The following is a 21,139-nucleotide window of genomic DNA, read 5'->3' as shown; positions in this document are numbered from 1 at the left end:
AGTCTCAGAGCAGTGTATGGCCAAATCCCCTGCACTACTCTGAAAATCTCAGTATAAAATTCTGGACATTCAGACTATGTTCTTTTAAAATGTATCAATACTCTTAATCTTTTCCAATTATACATTTACTTATCATCTAGTCAACATATAGTAGAGTAATGGCATTCATTGGGATGTAATGAGTATGAAACACTAAGTTGTCACTCCCAGTTGCTAGTTTGCTGGGGGAGGAGAGTGGTGGAAAGAACAGGAAAAGGAAAATTGAGGTGACTTAAATGAAACAGGAGGCTCTTTGAGATGTGTGATCTGTATTCCACACATGGATACGCATGCACACCACATGCCTAAGTCAAGAATTTTTCACAAACAGCATCTTTTAACTTGCACATGCGCCCTGGCTCTCCTTGTGCTCCGAACCGACGGTATAAAGGGCGGCCTGGACCGATGCCTCTCCAGTTTCTACTCTTACCTCAAATCCAAAAAATCCGGAGCAGAAAGGACAGAGGGTGGGGAGTGGAATACAGATAGGGACGGCACATTTTGAAGAACCTCCAGTTACAGATAAGTAACCAGCATTTCTTCTTCGAGTGATGGTCCCTATGTGTATTCCACAGGTGGGAGATTAACAAGCAGTACTCAAATGCATGTTCGGTGTGAGGATGAAGAAGTGATAGCTGACTGTAATACTACTATCCTCACTGCTGTATCTTCCAGTAACTGCCCTACATATCTCTACCAGGTATCAGCCTCCTGGCAGGGTAGAGACAGTTTTAGAGATGCAGCAGAGGTTCCTTGAGCTTTAGTAGAATGAGCCCTCACTCCCTCTGGGAAGAGGGGGAAATATGAGCTAGTTGATAACAAAGGATAATACAATCAGAAATCCATTTTGAAAATCTCTAAACACATACTGCTTGACCCCATGATCTCTCTGCTACGGAAATGAATAGTTTAGATGACTTTCTAATGTCTTTTGTTCTTTGTAGGTAAAGGCCAATGCCCTTTGGACATCCAGAGAACACAGCCTCCTCATTTCATCTGAAGCACGTGGTTTAGGGGGGAAATGGTAAGTGGATGGTATGACTCATATGAAACTCAAACTTCTTTAGGGATGAATTTGGGGTGGGATGTAATGAGCCTTTTTCTTTAGATAAGTCAATATACGGCAGGTCTATCATAAGTACTCCCAGCTCGCTGAATCTTCTGACTGATGTTATAGTGATTAGAAAGGCCAACTTCATAGACAGAAGAACCATAGAGCATGTGGCCAGAGGCTCGAGGGGAGGCTGTTGAGAAATGACAGAACTGAGGTGCAAACTTCACCAACAGTGGAAAGGATCTAAGAAGCCCCTTCAAAAAGCGAGTTGTGACAGAATGAGTGAAGATCATGTGGTTATCTGCCAGAGGATGAAAAGCACTGATTGCTGCTAAATGCTCTTAGAAGGAATTGAAAGTGAGACCTGGGGACCAATAGGTAAGAAAATATTCCAGGATAGTAGGGATTCCAGCCAGTTCTGGTGTTGCTGAGACCAAGTGGAGAAATGCTTCCATTGGGCTGAACAACATATCTTAATAGAGTATTTTCTGCTTTGTTAAAGATAAAGATAGATTGCACGATTCTGGAACATGAGCACTCTACATTTGATGCCCATTCAAATACCAGACTATGATCTGCAGTGGTTCTGGACCAGGGTGCCTGAAAATGGGCAGATGTTTATGGTGGCTGAGCTGAAAACTTCAGTAGATCTGTAAACCAGAACTATCTCAGCCAGTTTTATATAGATTCACAGATTCCAGGGCCAAAGGGACCATTGTGATCATCTAGTTGGGCACAATAAGGATGACTTGAGCTCTGTCTCGAAAGATTTTCTATAGATCCTGTGGTATTAATGGAATGGGAGGAATGACATAGATCCTTCCATAATAGCAGCTGAGCATCTCCCAATGAGACCTTGCCCCGGGCCGCTCTGGGGCAGTATGGGGGATGCTTTTGTTAATGTGTGAGGCAAAAAAGGTTCGAGTATGGCATTTCCCATTGCATGAAGAGAACCAAATTGTGACTTTCCCATTCATGAGTAGCAGAAAAATATTTGCTGAGATGTCTGCTAGGGAATTCTGCACCTCTGGTAAGTATACTCCTGATTGGGGTATGTGATGGCTGATGCACCAGTTCCAGAGGTTGACTGCCTCTATACAAAGTGGAAGGGGGATCTCGTTTCCCAACACTTGTATATACAGAATATAGTTATCCTATTGTCCAACATTACTTGGACATGCCAGGATCAGATAAGTGGGAGGAAGGCGTTGCGGGCTCAATGTACCCCTTGAGTTCTAGTAAATTCATGCATTCTGGACTTCCTAAGGGTCCAGAGGCCCTGTGCTGTATGATCACCCACATGAACATCCCAACCTAAGAGGCATGCATCAGTGAAGATGACTGCCTTGGGAGTCAGTGTGAAGAAAGGGATTCCCACCTGAACTTTGGCTTTGTCCACCAGATGAGAGTCCAAAACCTTTGATGGAATTGCCACCTCGTTGTTGATGTTATCTCTCTCTGGTGAGTACATAGAGAGAAACCAGGCTTGAAGACAACGAAGATGAAGCCTGGCAAATAACATCATGTGTGTGCATGGTGCCATGTGGCTGCGGAGGGAAAGGCAAGTTCTGATTGAGGTCCAGGGTCTGATAGTGACCTGGTGTAGGAGAACTCTCCTAGCCTGAAACCTCTTGAGAGGTAGATAAATTCTTGCTGTGGCCAAATACAATGTCACCCCTATGAAATTTATGGGGGCTAATATGGATTTCTTGTAGTTAATGCAAACACCTAAGAAAGGCAGTAGACTGAGCAGGAATCAGGTTGCTCTACAGACTTCTTCGTAAGATCTGCTCATCAGAAGCCAATCATCAGGGTATGGAAAGATGGTGAATCCCCTTCTTCTCATTCAAGCTCCACCACTACTGAAAACCTTTATAAACACCCTGGGTGCTGCATGACTAACTCAAAGGGGAGGACGCTGAATAGGTAATGGTCTTGATCAAAGAGGAACCTTAGGAACCTTCTGTGGGGTGGGTGAACATCTATGCAAACGTATGAGTCTTCCATGAGGACAGCTACAAACCACATGCCCTCCTCTAGGGATGGAATTATTGATGCCAAGGCAATCCTGCAGAATTTTAAAGCTTTTGGATGAATAAGTTCAGTCATCATAGGTTGAGAATGGGCCTCCATCCCTCATTCTTTCTGGGGATCAAAAATGAAGGGGAGTAGAATCCCCTCCCTTGTCATTTAGATGGAACCTTTTCTCTGGCTCGCCAAAGGAGAAGTGAGTCCACTTCCCGTCAGAGAATCATCTCATGAGAATAGTCCCTGAAAAGGAACTGTGAAGGGTGTGTGTGTGTAGGAGTAGCCAGAAACTCAATCAGATAGTTGCCGTGAATAATTTCCAGTACGCATTTGTTGGCAGTTAGGGCCCTCCAGTTGCCAGCAAAATGGGTAAGGTGGCCTCCAAAAATCTGAGGAGGAATGATGTGGCAACAGTACAGGTATGTGGGAGTCTCTACAGTCTCGTCAAAAGAAACTCTTGGACTAGGGGTTAGAGTAAGATGTTGCAGAGATTGTATTCCTGGGCCTATAAACCTTCTGTCTTTTATTTGCCTGAGGACATTGATGATAAAAGAGCTGTGGAGGCAGTCTCACCTTATACCTCTGTCTGTGATGTTTTCTCTTGTGGGCCTGGGTACAGAGATACCAGAGAGTGAAGAGTTGTCTTTGAGTCCTTGAGGAAGCAGAGAGATTTATCTGTCTCCTCATGAAACAGATTGATCGCATCGAAGGGCAAATCTTGGATGGTAGTCTGTACCTACGTAGGGAAACCTGAAGATTGTAACCACAAGTCTCTCCTCATAATAATGGCTATAGCTGTTCCTCTAAACCAGTGGTTCTCAATCAGGGGTATGTGTAAGAAAAAGACTGGATCCTGGACTACTGAGAATACTGATGGCTGCGCACCAAGGCTGGCAGGTTGGGAAGGGAGAATTATTCTGTATCCTTGGGATAGTCTCTTTCTCTGGAGTGACAATGTCCTGAGATAAAGATGATCTCGACAGGAGGGGCAGATGATAGGGGAGAGCAAAAATGTCCTCCATGGAGACAAAAGATCTCAGACCGTCAGGAGGTGTGGGGAGAGTTCACTGATGGAGCCACTGGAACAGGAATTTCCCTGGTTACAGTGGAAGTCTGATCTCACCTGGGCCATGTGCTTTAGCACCATGTCTGATCTGTTTGTCTTGAGACTTCGCCATAGGAACTGATGCTAGAATCAGCGGATCTGTACTCCTGCATGCCACTTTCTCCTGCTGAGGTTTACTCGGGCTTAAGTCCCTGATGCCCATGTCTGCAGACTCTTCTGACTTTGACAGGGTCAGAGAGGGCTCCTTTCTCTTCAAAGCAGTCCTCAAAGAAGACAGTTTGTCCCTACCCCTTTAATCTCATGGGAAGCGGCTTAGAAGTCTTAGCCTCCATTCCTGAACTTATGCTTGATGAGACGGATGTATTGGGGGTGGATGGGTGTCTCTGACCTGGATCTGATTGGTCTCTCATAGGCTTCTCCACCAGGTGTTTCCTAAGTCTCAGTTCCCAACCCTCATGAGTTCTGGGGGGAAAGGAGTAGCAGATGCTGCACTTGGCTGAGATGTGAGCCTTACCCAGGCAGCAAACACAATATTGATGTTCACTGCTCACAGAAATGGAGGGAGGGCAGGAAACGCAGTTTTTGAACCTCAGAATCCCAGGTATAATCTCAGCCTTCTTGGGGGGAAAAAATCCTTCTTGGAAGGGGTAGAAGGAAACAGAAAATAACTAACTATACTATATGAGAAAAATACTAAAACTATTTAAAATATATTTACAGAAGTGATACAATAGGAAGGATCTAAAGCTATCAAAGATTTCAACTCAGACCATCCAGTGGTAAGAAGGACCTGGAGAAGCATTGGCCCGCACTGCTTCATGCCCCCAGTTCAGAGCACAAGGAGAACTACAAAGCATATGCGGCCCAACAGACAATGCTTGCAAAAAATTGTGTACTCAGGCGCATGCATACCCATGTGTGGAATACACATACAGATCATCACTTGAAGATCACTTGAAGATGAATGGTAAGTTCTGTACTAACTTGTGGCAGACTCCTCAAGATGGCCTACAGGCTGCACCACAGCACAAAATCTCTGCAGTGATCACCACTATGGACTCTCACCAACCTGCTTGACATGCCCCCTCCAGCTGGAAGTTACTCAAGGGACTGCATAGTGACACTTACATTGGACCTCTGGTGCTCCTGTGCTGGGGAAATTGTTCCCCAGTCCAAATACTTCACTAGAGCAGCATATAGGGACCAGAACAGGAGGCAAACCTGCAGAGTTTTTACTACCTTTGAGGTCCCATACAGTCACTGACTGTTTTTAAGTATTACCGTAAAAATGATATAAGCCGAGAGGTTTAATTTATGAGTGTACTTGACTGCTTAATTTTACTATTTGAACAAAAAACCTGGAAATAACATTTGGCTGAAGTCAAATTTGGATTAGACTGGTGGCTACAGCAATAATGACAGAAGTACATGTATTACATATTTATTCTAATACAGCAGGATTATTAACAATGCCATAGTTAGTCAAAATCAGAACTTTTTAAGACGAAGTATTCGTTAGATATGACTTTCCCTGTTAGCATGAAGAGTCTGCACCTGAGGGGCATGTAGATGATCAAGGTGCACTTTTGTTATTTATCAACCAATCAGCATTCAGAAGACCTGACTATTAAGCTAGTTAAAAAAACATTGTTTAACGTGCACAGGCAAGATACTGGAATAAAAATGAAATATTTACAACAGAGTATATTAATATACTTAGTCATTCTGAATAAAAAGAGCACCCTCAACTGCCTAATACCCTGACAGGTTTACTACCAACAGTGCACAGATAGAATGGACAGGCCTGACACGAACCAATCACGAAGAAGAGGAGGAGAAAAAGTGGCCGAGAGGCTATGATACAGGTAGCTGGAGAAAACTGATGCCTCCTTTTAGTTATTCAGCTTCTAATAGTTATTTGAAATTATTCTTAAACCGAAATATTAGAATTTAGTTAAAAATTTAACTAAATTTATATACATCCAGTGCAAGACAAAAGGTACACAAACAATTCCATTTCAAGCTCATCATTTCCTGCTTCCCCTTTTGTACTGATAAAGTTGCAATTTTCAGGAGTACTTTACTTCTGGGTATACCAGTTTACCCAATATTACTTCATATTAAAACACTTCTACAGAACAGAAAATTTTTGGTTTTAATCCCATAAATGTCTGTTCTGTACAGATTTATGGGTCAGTAGATCACAAGCTCAGAAGTATCAAGGTGGGAATAGCAAATCCATTTCACATTTGACACTACTAAGCATTTAAAATATAGGTCCCTATGACATTTATCCCACTGTAACCAACTTACTCCTCTTGCATAATTGTGAAAATGCACATACACCCATTTTCAGTGTTATTTATAACTAATGAAACATCACATAGATACATATTTCCTAATTTTCATTAAAGAAATATTTGAAATGGATTAGTCTCCATAAAAAATGGCAACAGATAATGCATCTTACTGTTGATTATTTTTTATTAGTGATTAAATGCTATATTCATGGACTGGCCTTCGTGTACAAATTGCATGGAGATGGGAAGAAGAAAGATAGCAATGAAGAGACCCATCCCATCTACCTCCTCTTCAAATAAAGTGAAAATAAAGAAGGGGAAGAAGAAGGAAAAAAAGAGAAGAGAATAAGGAATCCCATGTGGCATATATTATAGATTTAAATATAGTATGCAAAGGCAGAATGAGACTCACTATTTAGGCAAAGCAGAGTTCAAAAGAATACTCACAGGAATAAAAGCTCCTAAATCTTCAACATAACCAGGATGTTCCTTAAGCCATTTTTCTAAATCCTTCCTTTTTGGTGCATCATCCCCTGCAAGCCTTGTTCCATCTTTCAGGTTAATGACAGGAACTGGGCTTTCTGCATCAAGTAAACCTTGGGACTGAGCATAAGTAAGTGTTGGGTTTATTACTGGAGCAACTTGCGAGGTGTTAATGCCTGGACTAACCTGTAGAAAGACAATATGTTCTGAGAAATATGCAATATATTGGAAAATAAATGTCACAAAGAATTTGTAGGTGGTCTCCAATTTAGTTAAATACACAGCCAATTACATTCTGAAAGAGATCTATATGTAATTTTCCATATTGTAATTAAGCAATATTATAGATGTGACTTTTTGTTTGTTTTTAATAAAAACCTTTCCAGTTCGCATTTAAAAGATTATAAGTAAGGCAATACTTGAATTGTGGAATGATTATCAAAAAATTGTGAACAAGCCACGGAAAATTGCGGAAAAGTAATAATGGACCGTATTATTTGCAGTAATAAAGTCCATTATTACTTTTCTGCGATTTTCCACTTTCGGCCACCCGTGGCTGAGAGTGGTGGCTCCTGCTGACATCTGCCTGGGGCTGACAGAAGGAGCCGGGGCTCCCACTGTCAAAATTGCAGTGGAAGCGTAATATTGCAGAATCTGCAATTTTCACAGCATTGCAAATTAAGTAGGACCTTAATTATAAGCTTATACTGATTAATTCCAGATGAAATAATTTGAATGCTAAAGTTTAGCAATTATTTGTTCACAGCATAATATGCTCAATTAAGACATTCACAGTAAAATGGAACTCATATTTTGGATACAGAATCACATTTACTTACATGATTAGGTGGTTTATTTCTATTTATAAAGAGGATGTCAACTCCTTCTACATTCTTCCTCCTTCCTCTCCTCTTTTTGACTACAGGCTGGCTGTCGACTATCACTCCATTAGCATTAGCTGTTAACTGATTGGAAGCACCTACCAAATTAATAATGCAATATAATTAGTCAAAGGTGTGTTCCGTCTATAATCAGGAACACATTCAATAAAAAAGTTCCATAATTTGAAATAGAGTAATTTAAAGAGAATTCCCACATATAAACAAAAAATCATCTAACTGCTAAAGAGACCCTGTAACAAGTACAGAAAAAAAAGGATCAATACATCATAGTTGCAGCTGCTAGTACTATTAAAATAAAAAATATCAAATATTTTTCCATCTCCATTGTATAAGGGAAAGATCATTTAACTCCAAATGATTTAATTTAATTTTCTAGTACAGAAGAAGCTATCTGTGCATTTTATTTCTTTATTTGCGAACCAACATCATTCAGTGCTGTTAGCCTGACCATGATTAGCTCAGAACAGTGTTTTTAGCAGACAACCGCTCCAAAGCCAGCAGGGAAGACACAACCGTTTGTGAAGTATCACCCAAATTGGTGATGTTGTAAAAAGGAAAGCAAGCATTCTTAAATCAGTATTCTATATGTAAATATCATTCACCAATATAATGAACCAATTTTAAGGTAACATGTTTTGGACTTAAATTCCTAGAAAGTTGTACCCATTTAAGAATCTCCATCAAGATATTGACACGCTCAACATTCAAAATATGAGAGACTACACCATCTTCCAAAATAACATCTTAAGATTGACTTAAAAACATAGTAGGTTTGGGTTTTTTGTTTTTGTTTTAAACCCCTGTTTTTCACCTGTCTCTTGATTTTTCACCTTTACGGGAGCTGCTCATGCACATTGTGTATGTGATCATCTTAGGGTCAAAATGCTACCTTAAATACACACAAAAATGCAGCATCTTTTTTTTTTTTTTTTTACTGATTAGAGGGAACTCTGCTTACCTTCTATTGTCCTCTTGGGGGGCATGTGGCAATTCCATTCTATCCAGTCCTTAGCTAAATAGGATAGGCAGCTGCTCCAATCACATTCTTTCTGCATGTTTCCCCACCATCTACTGTCACCTACATTCACCCCCACTCATATTTCCACCCCCACTCATATTTCCCTCCCTCACAGTTTCTTACCCATCACATTCTCTTTCACACCACATTCCTCTGCACTCTTTCAGCTCTTCTCACTTTGCCTTCATATCCTTCTACCACCTCTCAGATGGCCTCCTGATCCCAACATTCCCTAGTACCCCATCCCCTCTGTTCTCTGCTTCTCACATTCCTTTGATTCTTAGTGCCCTGTCCAGTTCCCTAACCCACTCCATTCCCTGATAGTCCCTACAGTCCCATTCCTAATACCTTTAAATTTGCATGGCCCTCAGTGGGACACACTCTTCCCTGAGAGTAGCCTGGCTTCAGAGCCATTGGAAACCAACAGAATGTCATCTATCTTTGCTAAGGGCAGCCTCACTTTCATCTGATAAGGTCAAATGGATATACAATCCATCTTGCTAAGGGAAGCTTTTGCCTTCAGATCCAGATGGTAATGGGATATGGCAGCCATTTTAGATGAGGGCAAAAATTTGCAAGATTGAAGAAAAAATAAGACATTAATGAGAACCCTTAAAGATCCCAAATATTGCACAAGTTGACAACACTGTCGTACATATTTAATAGGCTTAAGGATGTATTATCCTGTATTAGGTTGAAACTTGACATACCAAGTTTCTACTTCTGTATTTTTATGTAGCTTGTATTCAACAAACGATTTCAATAAGCTTCTATTCTACATAAATGAAAAATGTGTACATTTTTCAAAGTTAAAGATATATTTTGGAATTGCTGTAACTCAAGCTTAGATTTTAAAAACTTTGTAAACAATTAGTCAATATTATGAACATCTTAAATATTGTGTCTACTTCATGTTTACAGACATTACTTTTCATAAAGATTACTCACATGCATAACTCAAGTATACGTGAGAGATTATAATGTCTCCATATGAGTCATTATGGTCTACTGGGTTAATAATATATATATATATATATATATATATTTTTTTTTTTTACACATACACACATATATACACACACACACAATTATATTAAGTCCTTAAGAAGCTATTGTAATATACAGGGTAAATAATATCCCTTTTAGACATTTTCTGAATACATATTTATATAATAAAGCTATTGACGATCACTACCACAATGAGACCATAGTGGCACCAAAGAAATCATGACACCATCACAAGAACTAGAAGGCATCCAATGAAATGGAGAGGTAAATTTCAAAAGTATAAAAGGAAGCCTTCCCCCCCCCTCCACGTGTAATTAACCTCTGGAACTTAATGACTTTCATAGCTATAATTAGAAATAGATCCAAAACAAATACCTAAATCTAAACATTCCTTGTCACGAAAAATTGAGGATCCAGATCAGAGGCTACTTTCTAGCTGTAATATATATTTCTGATTGAACTATAATACAGTTTTGTTCAGAATATTATTAAGGATCACAGTAGTAAAGCACAAAACTGTCTCTATACTACTATACTTGACTGTTTGATTGCCTCAGGCACAGGATTATAAAGAATGCACAGAAAATTAACACCGATAGAAAATGGCAGACAAAGTATAATGGCTCTTTGTCTATTTCCCTACAGTGTACAGTCTCAAAGAGATTCTTGTGACCAGGGAGCATTATGTAAATTGATACTATTATAGATCATAATGTTTACCTGATTCTGGTAAGGATTTTGGAAAATTGACAAGGCTGGTCTCTGAAGCATTCTGGAGCTCACGCAGCCGAGCCAGGTATTGCTGCTGTCCTAACGTGCCTTCTTCACTTTCAAATAGCCTTTTCTGAGAAAACCCCTGCTTCTGAAAAGTCAATTTCAAACCACCTTCCTGTTAAACAAATGCCAGGGTTAGAAGTTCAGGATTCCTGCATAAAACACATCTATTCCAGAAGAGTTGAGAGAAAATGAGATCACACAAGACTTTAATCAAGCCTTGCTTTTCTTCCAAGTAACCAATCTAACCAGAAATTTTACAGGACCACCTTTATGAATACAAATTGTGAATAAATTAATATCTTAATTGAAAAATTCAGACACTGAACATCTATCTACTTCCTTAGCCTCATCCTCTGCAATCCCAAATCCAATTACTAGAACAGAGTTCTCATCCATATGTACTTACTACCAACAACTCTCAAATTACAAGTATAGGAAATGGGTATTTTAGACACCTCTAGTATGTATGTGAAACTACAGAATCTAGTTGTAATCTTTTTAAAAGCACATGAAATTATAAAGTGCTAATTTGAGTAGGGCATGCTAAAATGTTCAAAAAAAAGCCAAACTCACTGGAAACACCTATTATTTATGCAACTAACCAGTTTGTTAGAAACTGCATAAAACAAACCATTTGAGGAAGCATCTGAACAGCAGGATTTCAAAAGTTTAAAGAGGGACATACATTCAATGATGATCCCTCTACTAGGATATGCAAATTTAAAATTGCTCAATGCCCAAAAGAAACATATCCAAATACCCGTAAACTAATGTGCAAAGGAAGTAAGAGTGAGAGCAGGCAGCCACTTGCAGGTAAAGCATGCCGCACACCGCAATCGCAATCAGGTCCTAGGGCAATAAAAATAAACATACGTCATTGATTTTCACTGTAAACTCCTTTTCTCGTACATGCTTCTTCACCTTTGGCATCTGTGGCGACTGATCATGTTCTTCCTTAACACCTGCAGTTGGGGGTGTTGGTGCACTAGGTTCACTGTAGTCTGCAGCTGCACCCGGGCTGTCCAGAAGTTTGGTTGTGTAGAAAGAGGCTACTGTATTGCTGTCATAACTTCTTCTTGCTGAAGGCCATTTACCTTTCAACACTGTTTGACAAATACTGTCTAGGCGGTTAATCATAACTCGATCCTAGAAAAAAAGAGAATTTTTTTTTTACAAAGGAACTGCTTACCAAATCTATACATTATGCCATTCAGAATGCAAATCTTACTCTTCTACAAAGAAGAGAAAGGATGATCTTATGGTTAAGTCAGTGGACTTGTACTCAGGATTTGGGTTCAATTCCTGGCTCTAAAACATGTTTTCCTATGTGACTTCAGAGAGATCACATGATCTTTCTATACCTCACATAACCATTTGCAAAATGTGGACAATGATACTTCCTTTCTTCCGCTCTGTGTATCTTGTCTATTTAGGTCCTGCTCCTGCAAATACTTAAGCACATGCTTTGCTTTACTCACATGAGTAGTCCCATTAATTTTAATGGGAATACTGTGGATAGTAAAATGAAACAGTGCAGAAGTGTTTGCAGATTTTTGGCCATGACCATTTGGGCTATCACCTAACACATGTTTGTTCAGTGTCTAGCTTAATGGGATCCTATTTAGGCTGCGGCTTGTAGGTACTACAATAATATAATAAACAACCACAAATATAAAAATAAATGTGCATGCTCTTATTCATAGTTCCTGTTGTTATGTTTGAATCTGGAACGGAACAGATTCAAATACCTTAAGTCCCAAGCTGGCAGATCACTAAGCATATATTTAATTTTAAACACACAAATAGTCCCACTGAAAAGTCAAGCATGTACTTAGACCTTAAGCAATACATGCTGAATTCCCCAAATAAAATGTAGGGGACCCTTTTAGAAGCTATGTAATATAAAAATAAAATCCATAAAGTTTGCTGATACCGTTAGAGCATACATATTTGTGCAAGATATGTGAACACTAAAGCTGCCCAATATATAAAATGCTCTTTACAGTTCTCTCCTAATCCTGATTATGTTCTACACCACTATATTCAGAACAAGGGTCTACATTTTCAAAAATGATTAGTTGTTTTGTTATGCCTCTATTTGTGGGTGTCCATAAATTGGCCTTCCACCTTCCCTATGAAAGTTAGATTGTTTAAGAGCTCAAGTGGCGCTCTTAAAAGTTGAAAATCATGAACATTGAAATCAAAGTTTTTTTAAGAAAAATATTCGTGACGTTAATATAGTGGAGATTAAAAGCTCCTGAATTTCCGATACTAATACTAATCTCTCTCTTCTGAGCTCCCCCACCCTTTTTGTCTCTTCCTTTGTCATGAAGTTCCCTTTCAGGCTCTCCCTAAGCTGCTTGACTTCTGAAAGCAATGCCTTCATCAGAAGCTTCCAATCTGGCTGCGTATTTTCAAGCCTCAGTCCAATCCATGCCTGCCTCCAGTGAATGAGATCTTTATCACTGCAAATTAAAAAACCAATAGCTATTTTTTGAATATAATACATGCCTTTAACAAATACAATGAAATTTTACTCTAAGGGCTGGTCTACACTGGGGGGTGGGGGGGAAATCGATCCAAGATACGCAACTTCAGCTACGTGAATAGCGTAGCTGAAGTTGAAGTATCTTGGATCGAATTACCTGGGGTCCAGACGGCGCGGGATTGATGGCCGCGGCTCCCCCGTCGACTGTGCTACCGCCGCTCGCTCTGGTGGAGTTCCGGAGTCGACGGTGAGCGTGTTCGGGGATCGATGTATCGCGTCTTAATGAGATGTGATATATCGATCCCGGATAAATTGATTGCTACCCGCCAGTACGGCGGGTAGTGAAGACGTATCCTAAGACTGTGTTATCGGTAACTACATAATTTAAAACGGTTTTGTAGAGGGGAACACAGATTCTTTGGAAAGTAGCATGTAGAAGAATTATATCAGTGACCCTTACATTTTACAAAATTGTGTTAAAATAACTTTAGAACTACTGAATAAAATATAAATCCCAGAAAATTCAAAAATGAAGTTGAATCTACTTAAAATCCAACTAGCACCTCCAAGAAGTAGGTGACTTTATAAGCCAGATGTATTGCAAACCATAAGCATAGCAGGGGACCGTGAAAACAGGATTGGCTTTAGACGCCCATAAAGTATTTCCCTTGGGTCCTCTGATTTTGACTTCAAGTGTCAAAACTAATCTAATCTTTCATTTTTAAAATAATATCTATTCTTTTCCACTGTGAAGGCAATTGTCAAAAGTATACTAAACACTAGGATTAAAGTTTGTATTTTAAGTATACATTTTAACAAATTACAAAATCTTCTTAGTTTTCCACTAGTGCAGTTGAGAATAAGCCACTGATGCATGCAAAAGGATAAATTTACTCACCATGCAGTAAAAAATGGTTACTGGTTACCTCTTGTAACTGGTGTTCTAAGATGTGTTGCTCATGTCCATTCCGTTCTAGATGTGTGCGCGCCCACATGCACCATTGTTGGAATTTTTTGCTTTACTGGTATCCGTAGGGCCAGCTTTGGAGTCCTGGTATATGAGGCGCCGCCAGCCCTATGTCCTCCAAGTTCCTTCTTGCCAGCAACTCGGACAGAGGGGTAGGAGGGCCGGTTATGGAATGGACATGAACAACACATCTTGAAGAACAGCAGTTACGAGAGCTAGGTAACCTTTTTTCTTCTTCGAGTGCTTGCTCATGTCGATTCCATTCTAGGTGACTCACAAGCGCTATCCCTGGAGGTAAGCTCAGAATTGTAACAGTACTCTGCCAAAGCTGGCATCGCCCCGAACCTGCTGGGTGCAATGGGTATGGATGGATGACCACGTAGCGGCCTTGCAGATATCTTGAATTGCCACGTGGGCCAGGAAGGCTGCTAACGAGACCCGCGCTCTGGTGGAATGGGCGGTAATGATCGCCAGCAGTGGTACCTTTGCCTGTTCATAACAAAACCTGATGTAGGTGGTGATCCAAGAGGAAATTCTCTGAGCAGAAACAGGTAGGCTTTTCATTCTGTCCACTACTGTGATGAAAAATTGTGTTGACTTATAGAACGACTTAGTTCTTTCTATATAAAAGGCTAGTGCTTTCTTATCATCCAGAGTGTGTAACCTGCGCTCCTTATCAGATTTATGAGGTTTTGGGAAGAAGACCAGTAAAAATATGTCCTGATTAGCGTGAAACTGCAAAACTACCTTTGGTAAAAAGGCAGAGTGCAGTCGCAGTTCAACCTTGTCCTTATAGAACATCGTGTAGGGTGGCTCTGACGTAAGCACTCTGATTTCAGAGACCCTTCGAGCTGATGCAATTGCCACCAGGAAGGAGACCTTCCACAAGAGGAGTAGGCGGGAACAGTTGGGCAGAGGCTAGGGAGGGGCTGCTGCCAGGTTCATGAGCGTGCCAAACCAGTGCTGGCGAGGCCAAGCCGGGGCGACCATGATAACCTGTGCCTTCTCTCTCTTGATCTTTGCCAGGACCCTGCTGATGAGAGGAATCGCAGGAAACACATACATCAGGTTCCCTGACCACAACAGGAGAAAGGCATCGAAGAGGGAGTCCACGCCTGGCCGCGAACAAAACCGGTGGCATTTCCTGTTTAGCCTGGTGGCAAACAGGTCCACTTGGGGGAGTTCCCCACACCTGAAAGATCATGCAGTCTACCTCCGTGTGAAGCAACCATTCATGGTGGGAGGAGAAGTCCCTGCTGGGGTGATCTGCTAGTGTTTTCTTGATGACAGGGAAGTGACAAGCTTCCAGATGAATTTCATGGCTGATGTCTAAGTCCCGAAGACAGAGTGCCTCTTGGCAAAGAATCTAAGAACATGCTCTCCCTTGACTGTTGATGTAGAACATCGAGGCCGTATTGTCCGTCAGACTCTCACTACCTTGCCCGACAGGTAAGGTAGGAAGACTCCGAATGCCAAGCAGACCACCCTAAGTTCTTTGACGTTTACGTGTAATACCATCTCCTCAGGGGACCACATACCCTGGGTCTGGAGGTCGCCGAGGTGCATGCCCTAGCTGAAGTGTCTGATACCAATTCGATGGAGTGATGGGGGATATCGGACAGAACCACCTGTAGGATGGTCGTGCAATCGGTCCACCACTGCAGTGAGGCGAGTACTGTCGGGGGAAATGGTAACAACCTTGTCCAGGTGATCCCTGGACTGGGAATAGACTGTCGCCAGCCATTGCAGCAGGGGCCGCATCTGGAGTCTGGCATGATGGACAACGTATGTGCACACTGCCATGTGACCCAGCAGGCACAGGCAAACCCTGGCCATAGTGAGGGGGAATGTGGAGACCTCCGCGATGAGGTCCATCAACGTCTGTTACCTTCCTAGCAGCATGAACGCTCTGGCGCAGGTCAAGTTGAGCACCGCTCCGATGAACTCTATCCTTTGGACCAGAACGAATGTATACTTTTTGTCATTCGCCGGTAGCGTCAGGATCTCCTGCACTGCCAGCAGAGACTCGGACGTCGATGGGACTTCGAGTTGACGGAAGCCCTCGTCACCGTCCGGTGTGGCAGGCATAGTATGGGAGGGGCTTGACCGCTCGACATGAGCTGGGACCCAACTCCCTGATGGAGGTGTTGAGCCGCCCAGCACAGGTGTTGGCTTTCCTCCGGCCCTCTCCTTTCCCTTCAGTAAGTGGGAGATCTTCCCCTCGCAGACCTCTTGAGCTTCTTGGCTGGAGAGGGGGATTGGTGCCAGCTCGTAGATGGCATCGGCCGGTGCTGGGGTCAACGCAGACCCCATCAGGAGCGCCTTGAGATGGATGTCTCTCTCCTTTTTCATTTTGGGTTTGGATGACTTACAGATGCAACATGTGTCACTTATGTGTCCTTCTCCTAGACACCTTAACAGCTAACATGCGGGTCGCTGATGGGCATGGGCCACTTACAATGATGGCATGGTTTAAAGCCTGGGGATCAAGGCATGCCCCATCCCTAGGCTGAATCCCATCTGGGACCAACTAACAAGAACTAATACTAAGGGTAAATACTAAACTATATACACAACTATTTTAAAAAGAAACGTTTTTGAGACACACTGAACTAAGCGAAAGCTAGCTGAAGCAGCAGAAGTTCCAGCACCGTGAAGCAGCAAGAAGGAACTCAGAGTGGGGAGAGCCGGTGGTGCCCCTTATACTGCGCCATGCGGGCACCACTCCAGAGGGCACCAGAGCCAGTCCCCTACAGATACTGCTAAGGGAAAAACTTCCGGCACTGGTGCATGTAGCAAGCACACACACCTAATATGGAATGGACATGAGCAAGCACTCCAAAAACTATAGATTTTTACCTAGCACTGTCCATCTGGTCCACCCATGTGCCTCTGCTCCCCTTGTGCACCGCATCAAAGGAATAAAAGGGGGGATTGCCAGACTGCCACCATCTCAGTTCCTTCTCTACCGCCAGTTCCCACTAGGAGACTAGGGAGCGGGGAAAGAGGGGAGGTAGTGCACTATATATAGGGAAAAGATATCGCAAAGAACTCCTGTTACTACCCATCCTCCTTCTTCCAGGGATTGTCCCTATGTGTAGTGCACTACTGGTGATTCACAAGCCGTCTCTCTAAGGAGGCAGGTGCCTAGAAACTTATAACATAACTGATTGCTTCTCTAGGCAGGGCAGTTTTGCATCAGACACAGTTGTTCACACCCTGTACACAGTGTCTAGTGAAGGCATGTACAAAGTGCCAGGTTGCTGCTCTGCAGATTTCACTAACAGGGATATCTTTACGGGAAGCTACAGATGCTGCGCCTGAGCATTAACTGAGTGTGTTTTCACATTGCTTGAATGTGTTTCTGGTGTAAATTAAGCAAGGTGTGACCGAAGACAAAGAAAAGGACATTTACATGCTTGGTAAACAAAGCCATCAGGACAGCAAGTGGGGAAAGATGACCACTTAATCTCGATGGGGTATGGAGAGTGCACCCCCCGCTCCTGAAGCCTTCCTGCCTCCTGAAGCAGCATCACTGAACTTTGGGAAGATATAAAGAGAGAGAGCCATTTTGCCTTCTGTCACATGAGAGACTAAAGGGGCCAGAGCTCCTGAAATCACAGAATGGTGGATCCTTTAACCAAGCAGTTTGAAGTCTCTGGGAACTGAATATAGATGAGAAAACTGCTTAAGCAAAGATTGCAACCTGTTGAAATTAAGTTTTAATCTTAGAAGCATATTTTTACTTTTGTTTGCTTGTTTAATGAACTTGTTTTATTTATACTATACACCAACTCAATGTGTTAACCCCAGTTAAGGTAATAAGCTTCCAGGTAATGTCTCTTGAAGGGAGCAGCAAACTTAACTTCTGTAAGTTTTCAGTGAGAGGACTGGACACTACAGGGCAGACATTTTGGAGAAAATACAGGACAGGGAGGGTCTTGGCGTCACCCTGTGTGTGCCGGCTGTTGGTGTCAGGGCTATAAGCCACAGCAGCATAGCATTTAAGACATCCAGAGTTCCAGACCAGGCAGTGACACAACCCGACTGGTCTGAGTCGAAACCCAAAACGTCATATTGGCATAGTCACAATAGGATTTACCACCAGCTTGCTATTTTAACTCATCAACCCCCAAGAAAAATGACCCAGCTATCACATTTGAGCTTGAAAATGGTATTACAAACTTACCTTTGGCCAATAGGATGCAGCCAACATATATCCACCTTGCAAGAGATAGTTGGAATTTGGTGTCCCATTGTTCAACTGGAAACAGTCCTGGGTCTCATCTTGTGTTGTGCTCAGAGAGGCTACACTCTCTTCGTCATATGCTTTGATGTGAGGGGTTCCTTCTGCTAAATAAAAGTACTACATATAACTTGAAGCTATATAGAAAAATATACCTTTTTTTTTTTTAGGATGCTCATACCAAGTATGTAAAGGTTTGGAAAGAAAAATTTGAACACTAATATAAAATGAAATTTTTATTCTGGGTATATGCAAGGCTGATTTTTAAATTAGGAGTGCTGAGGCTCTTCTATGTAAATTGTGAACTACTACTACTCTGCACATAACTATATTCCTATGCTCTTTTCTAGAGCTTAACATGTGAAGTATTCAGAGATTTCAAAACAGGTTGCTTGCTAAAGACTGATATAAAATCCCTTGTGTACTTTTTAGAACATGCACATTTCATTTTGAAGTGAAACGAAATGTGAGTTCAAGACATAAATCAATTCCATTTTTAAACAGAAAAGTAAGCATGGAAAGCAAAGTGGTTGTTACCAGAGTGTGGTAAATCTCTTGAGGGGATATTACTTTTTATATGTGGTCCATTTCACTTATTGGATGGGGTGTAGAAGGCTCCATTTGCCCCCCCCCCCCAATTTTTTTTTAAATGATGTGTCTACATAATTACAATTTTAAACATGCATTTTTAAAATCTGAGTTTCTTTTCAACTAACATTCCACTGTTGTTTCTTCTCCCCTGATCCTCACCTATTTTTCCCACATTCCAACTTCCATTTTTTTCATTTCTTTCCTCTTCCAGACCATCTCCAACAGAAGAAGAAAATCAGGGATATTATGTCTCTGTGTTTGCACAGTATAAATTTCCTTGTAGCAAGGCCAGACATATTTTTAAACTAACAGCCACAGATGCAAGAGCAATGTCAGATAATTCTGCAAGACTCAAACTTATGTGTAACAAAAAATGCAAGATTACAATTGTGTACATAAGTGAGCGAAAGATGGAGATTTTCATTGCTTTAAATCAGTTAATATCATATTTTATCTGTGCATTGTGTGGTTAAGTTCCGGAGGATGGGTGGGTGTGAGTGGGTGAGGTTTTTTATTTTTGTAGAAAAAGCATTTGTATCACAACACTCTACTTTCTACAAAAAATGTTTCCATCATCACTCTAATCATAAAATATTGATAAAAAATGCTACCCACCACTGATTTGCCAAAATATTACAAGTTTTCCACACAGCCTCTTTGCTGAGCCCTCCCCCGCCACTCCCTGATCCTGGGCCAGATGTGCATCAGGATGGTCCCAAGCATAATTCAGCAGTCTGAAAGATGCTGTCAATTGTACCACCTGCCAATTGCACCAATGAACTGATAAGGCAGGTTGGAATCAGCAAGGTGTAGTATAGTCCTAGCAACATCTCCTTTCTCTAAACACAATTAACGACTAACTTAGCTCCACACCACCAGACGATCCCCCTGTGCAAGGGAGACTGAGGGGATATCATCTCATGGTGCCTAAGCTGGCTTTGCACCCAGAATCTACTTGTGGCACAGCACCAAGCAGCCACAATACAAGGGTGAGAATGCCCTAGATAACAAAAGATAACTCATAACATCCATGTCAAATCTCAACTCCTAAATATTAATACTTCAAAAACTGAAATGGATTTTGAATGCTTGGGACCACCAAAAACCTCTCTATTTCAAAGAGATATGTAACCCATTTTTCCAGTATTCCCCCCGCCCCTTCCATGCAGTCCAAAATGTAGAGCCTGCTGAAAACTTTCTTCCTCTAGAGCAGAGTTTCTCAATGACCGGTCTGTGGACCAGCACCAGTCACTCAGATCTCCCTGACACAGTTTAGAAAGCAGAAAGGTCCCTGGTATCAAAAAGGTTGAAAGAAACACTGCTCTAGAGAGCCCTGTAAATAGGGTGGAGGTAGAAGTGTTTTGGCTATCCCTTCCATCAACTGAAGTATTGTTTTCATGCAGAATAGTATAGTTGCTAAGCATGCAAATCCTGGGATTATAGAAATAATGGAAGTATTAACACCGGTTTAGTAGCCAAGACCAAAATCACTAAATAGTGAGGCATTTGTTACAAATACTGTCCTCTCAAAACAGTTCGAACACAACAGATAGGTCTAAAATACTAACGTCTTTCAAGTGTGCAATATATAGGACAGCTGCACAAAAGGTGCTATGAATGGTGTACTACACATGAAAAAAACCTTACATATTAAAGAGATGGTGCATAATGAATTGCACTGAAGTTAAGAGAACCTTCCAGCAGTTACCAAATCTTTAAAATGGAAATTTCTAATTAAACAGCAACAGAAAGTCAGACAGACTGATTTACACTCCCTAGCTAACATTTTACAACTAGAAGGTCAGACACATCATTGGTTACATAGGCTAAACTGGCAGGTGGTGGAAAGGGCAGGAATACAGTCCCTATTACCTGAACCTGCAGCAATTTTACAGGATACTGCCACTAACCCTAAATTTTATTGTTAAATTGTCTAAGCCACTCCTCCTCGTCTCCTTTGTTTTATCAGTTTCTTATCAACAACATCCCCTTGACAATGCCCATTTGGTCCTGCAGGCAGAGGAGCATTGCAACATCAGAGGTTACTCAGTCAGTAACTCTAACCTTAGCCTTAAACCTGAACACTAGCCTGTTGTTTACCTTAGTCATCTCCCTCCTTGACAGTCAAGGCAGAGAGATTCTACTAAAACAGTTTTAAGTAGGCAAAAGGTA

General features: G+C 41.4%; 1 protein-coding gene across 16 annotated transcripts in view; it reads right to left on the bottom strand.

Annotated features, from left to right (window-relative positions):
* CHD9 (chromodomain helicase DNA binding protein 9) overlaps window positions 1–21,139 on the bottom strand; it is a 183,503-nt gene that overhangs the window by 13,813 nt on the left and 148,551 nt on the right. For 11 of the 16 annotated variants that reach the window (XM_034788420.1, XM_034788421.1, XM_034788422.1 and 8 more), the window contains 5 exons: window positions 18,320–18,483; window positions 11,549–11,821; window positions 10,619–10,787; window positions 7,810–7,949; window positions 6,935–7,156 (listed from right to left, as the gene is read on the bottom strand). In XM_034788420.1, coding sequence (XP_034644311.1) covers window positions 6,935–7,156; window positions 7,810–7,949; window positions 10,619–10,787; window positions 11,549–11,821; window positions 18,320–18,483 — 968 coding nt within the window. Of the gene's footprint in view, window positions 1–6,934; window positions 7,177–7,809; window positions 7,950–10,618; window positions 10,788–11,548; window positions 11,822–18,319; window positions 18,484–21,139 lie in introns of those variants that run through there. The other 5 variants (XM_034788424.1, XM_034788431.1, XM_034788423.1 and 2 more) reach the window with 4 other exon arrangements.

This window comes from Trachemys scripta, chromosome 13, assembly GCF_013100865.1.
Source record: "Trachemys scripta elegans isolate TJP31775 chromosome 13, CAS_Tse_1.0, whole genome shotgun sequence".
Taxonomy (NCBI): domain Eukaryota; kingdom Metazoa; phylum Chordata; order Testudines; family Emydidae; genus Trachemys; species Trachemys scripta.
This window is presented reverse-complemented; position numbering and strand designations above follow the sequence as displayed.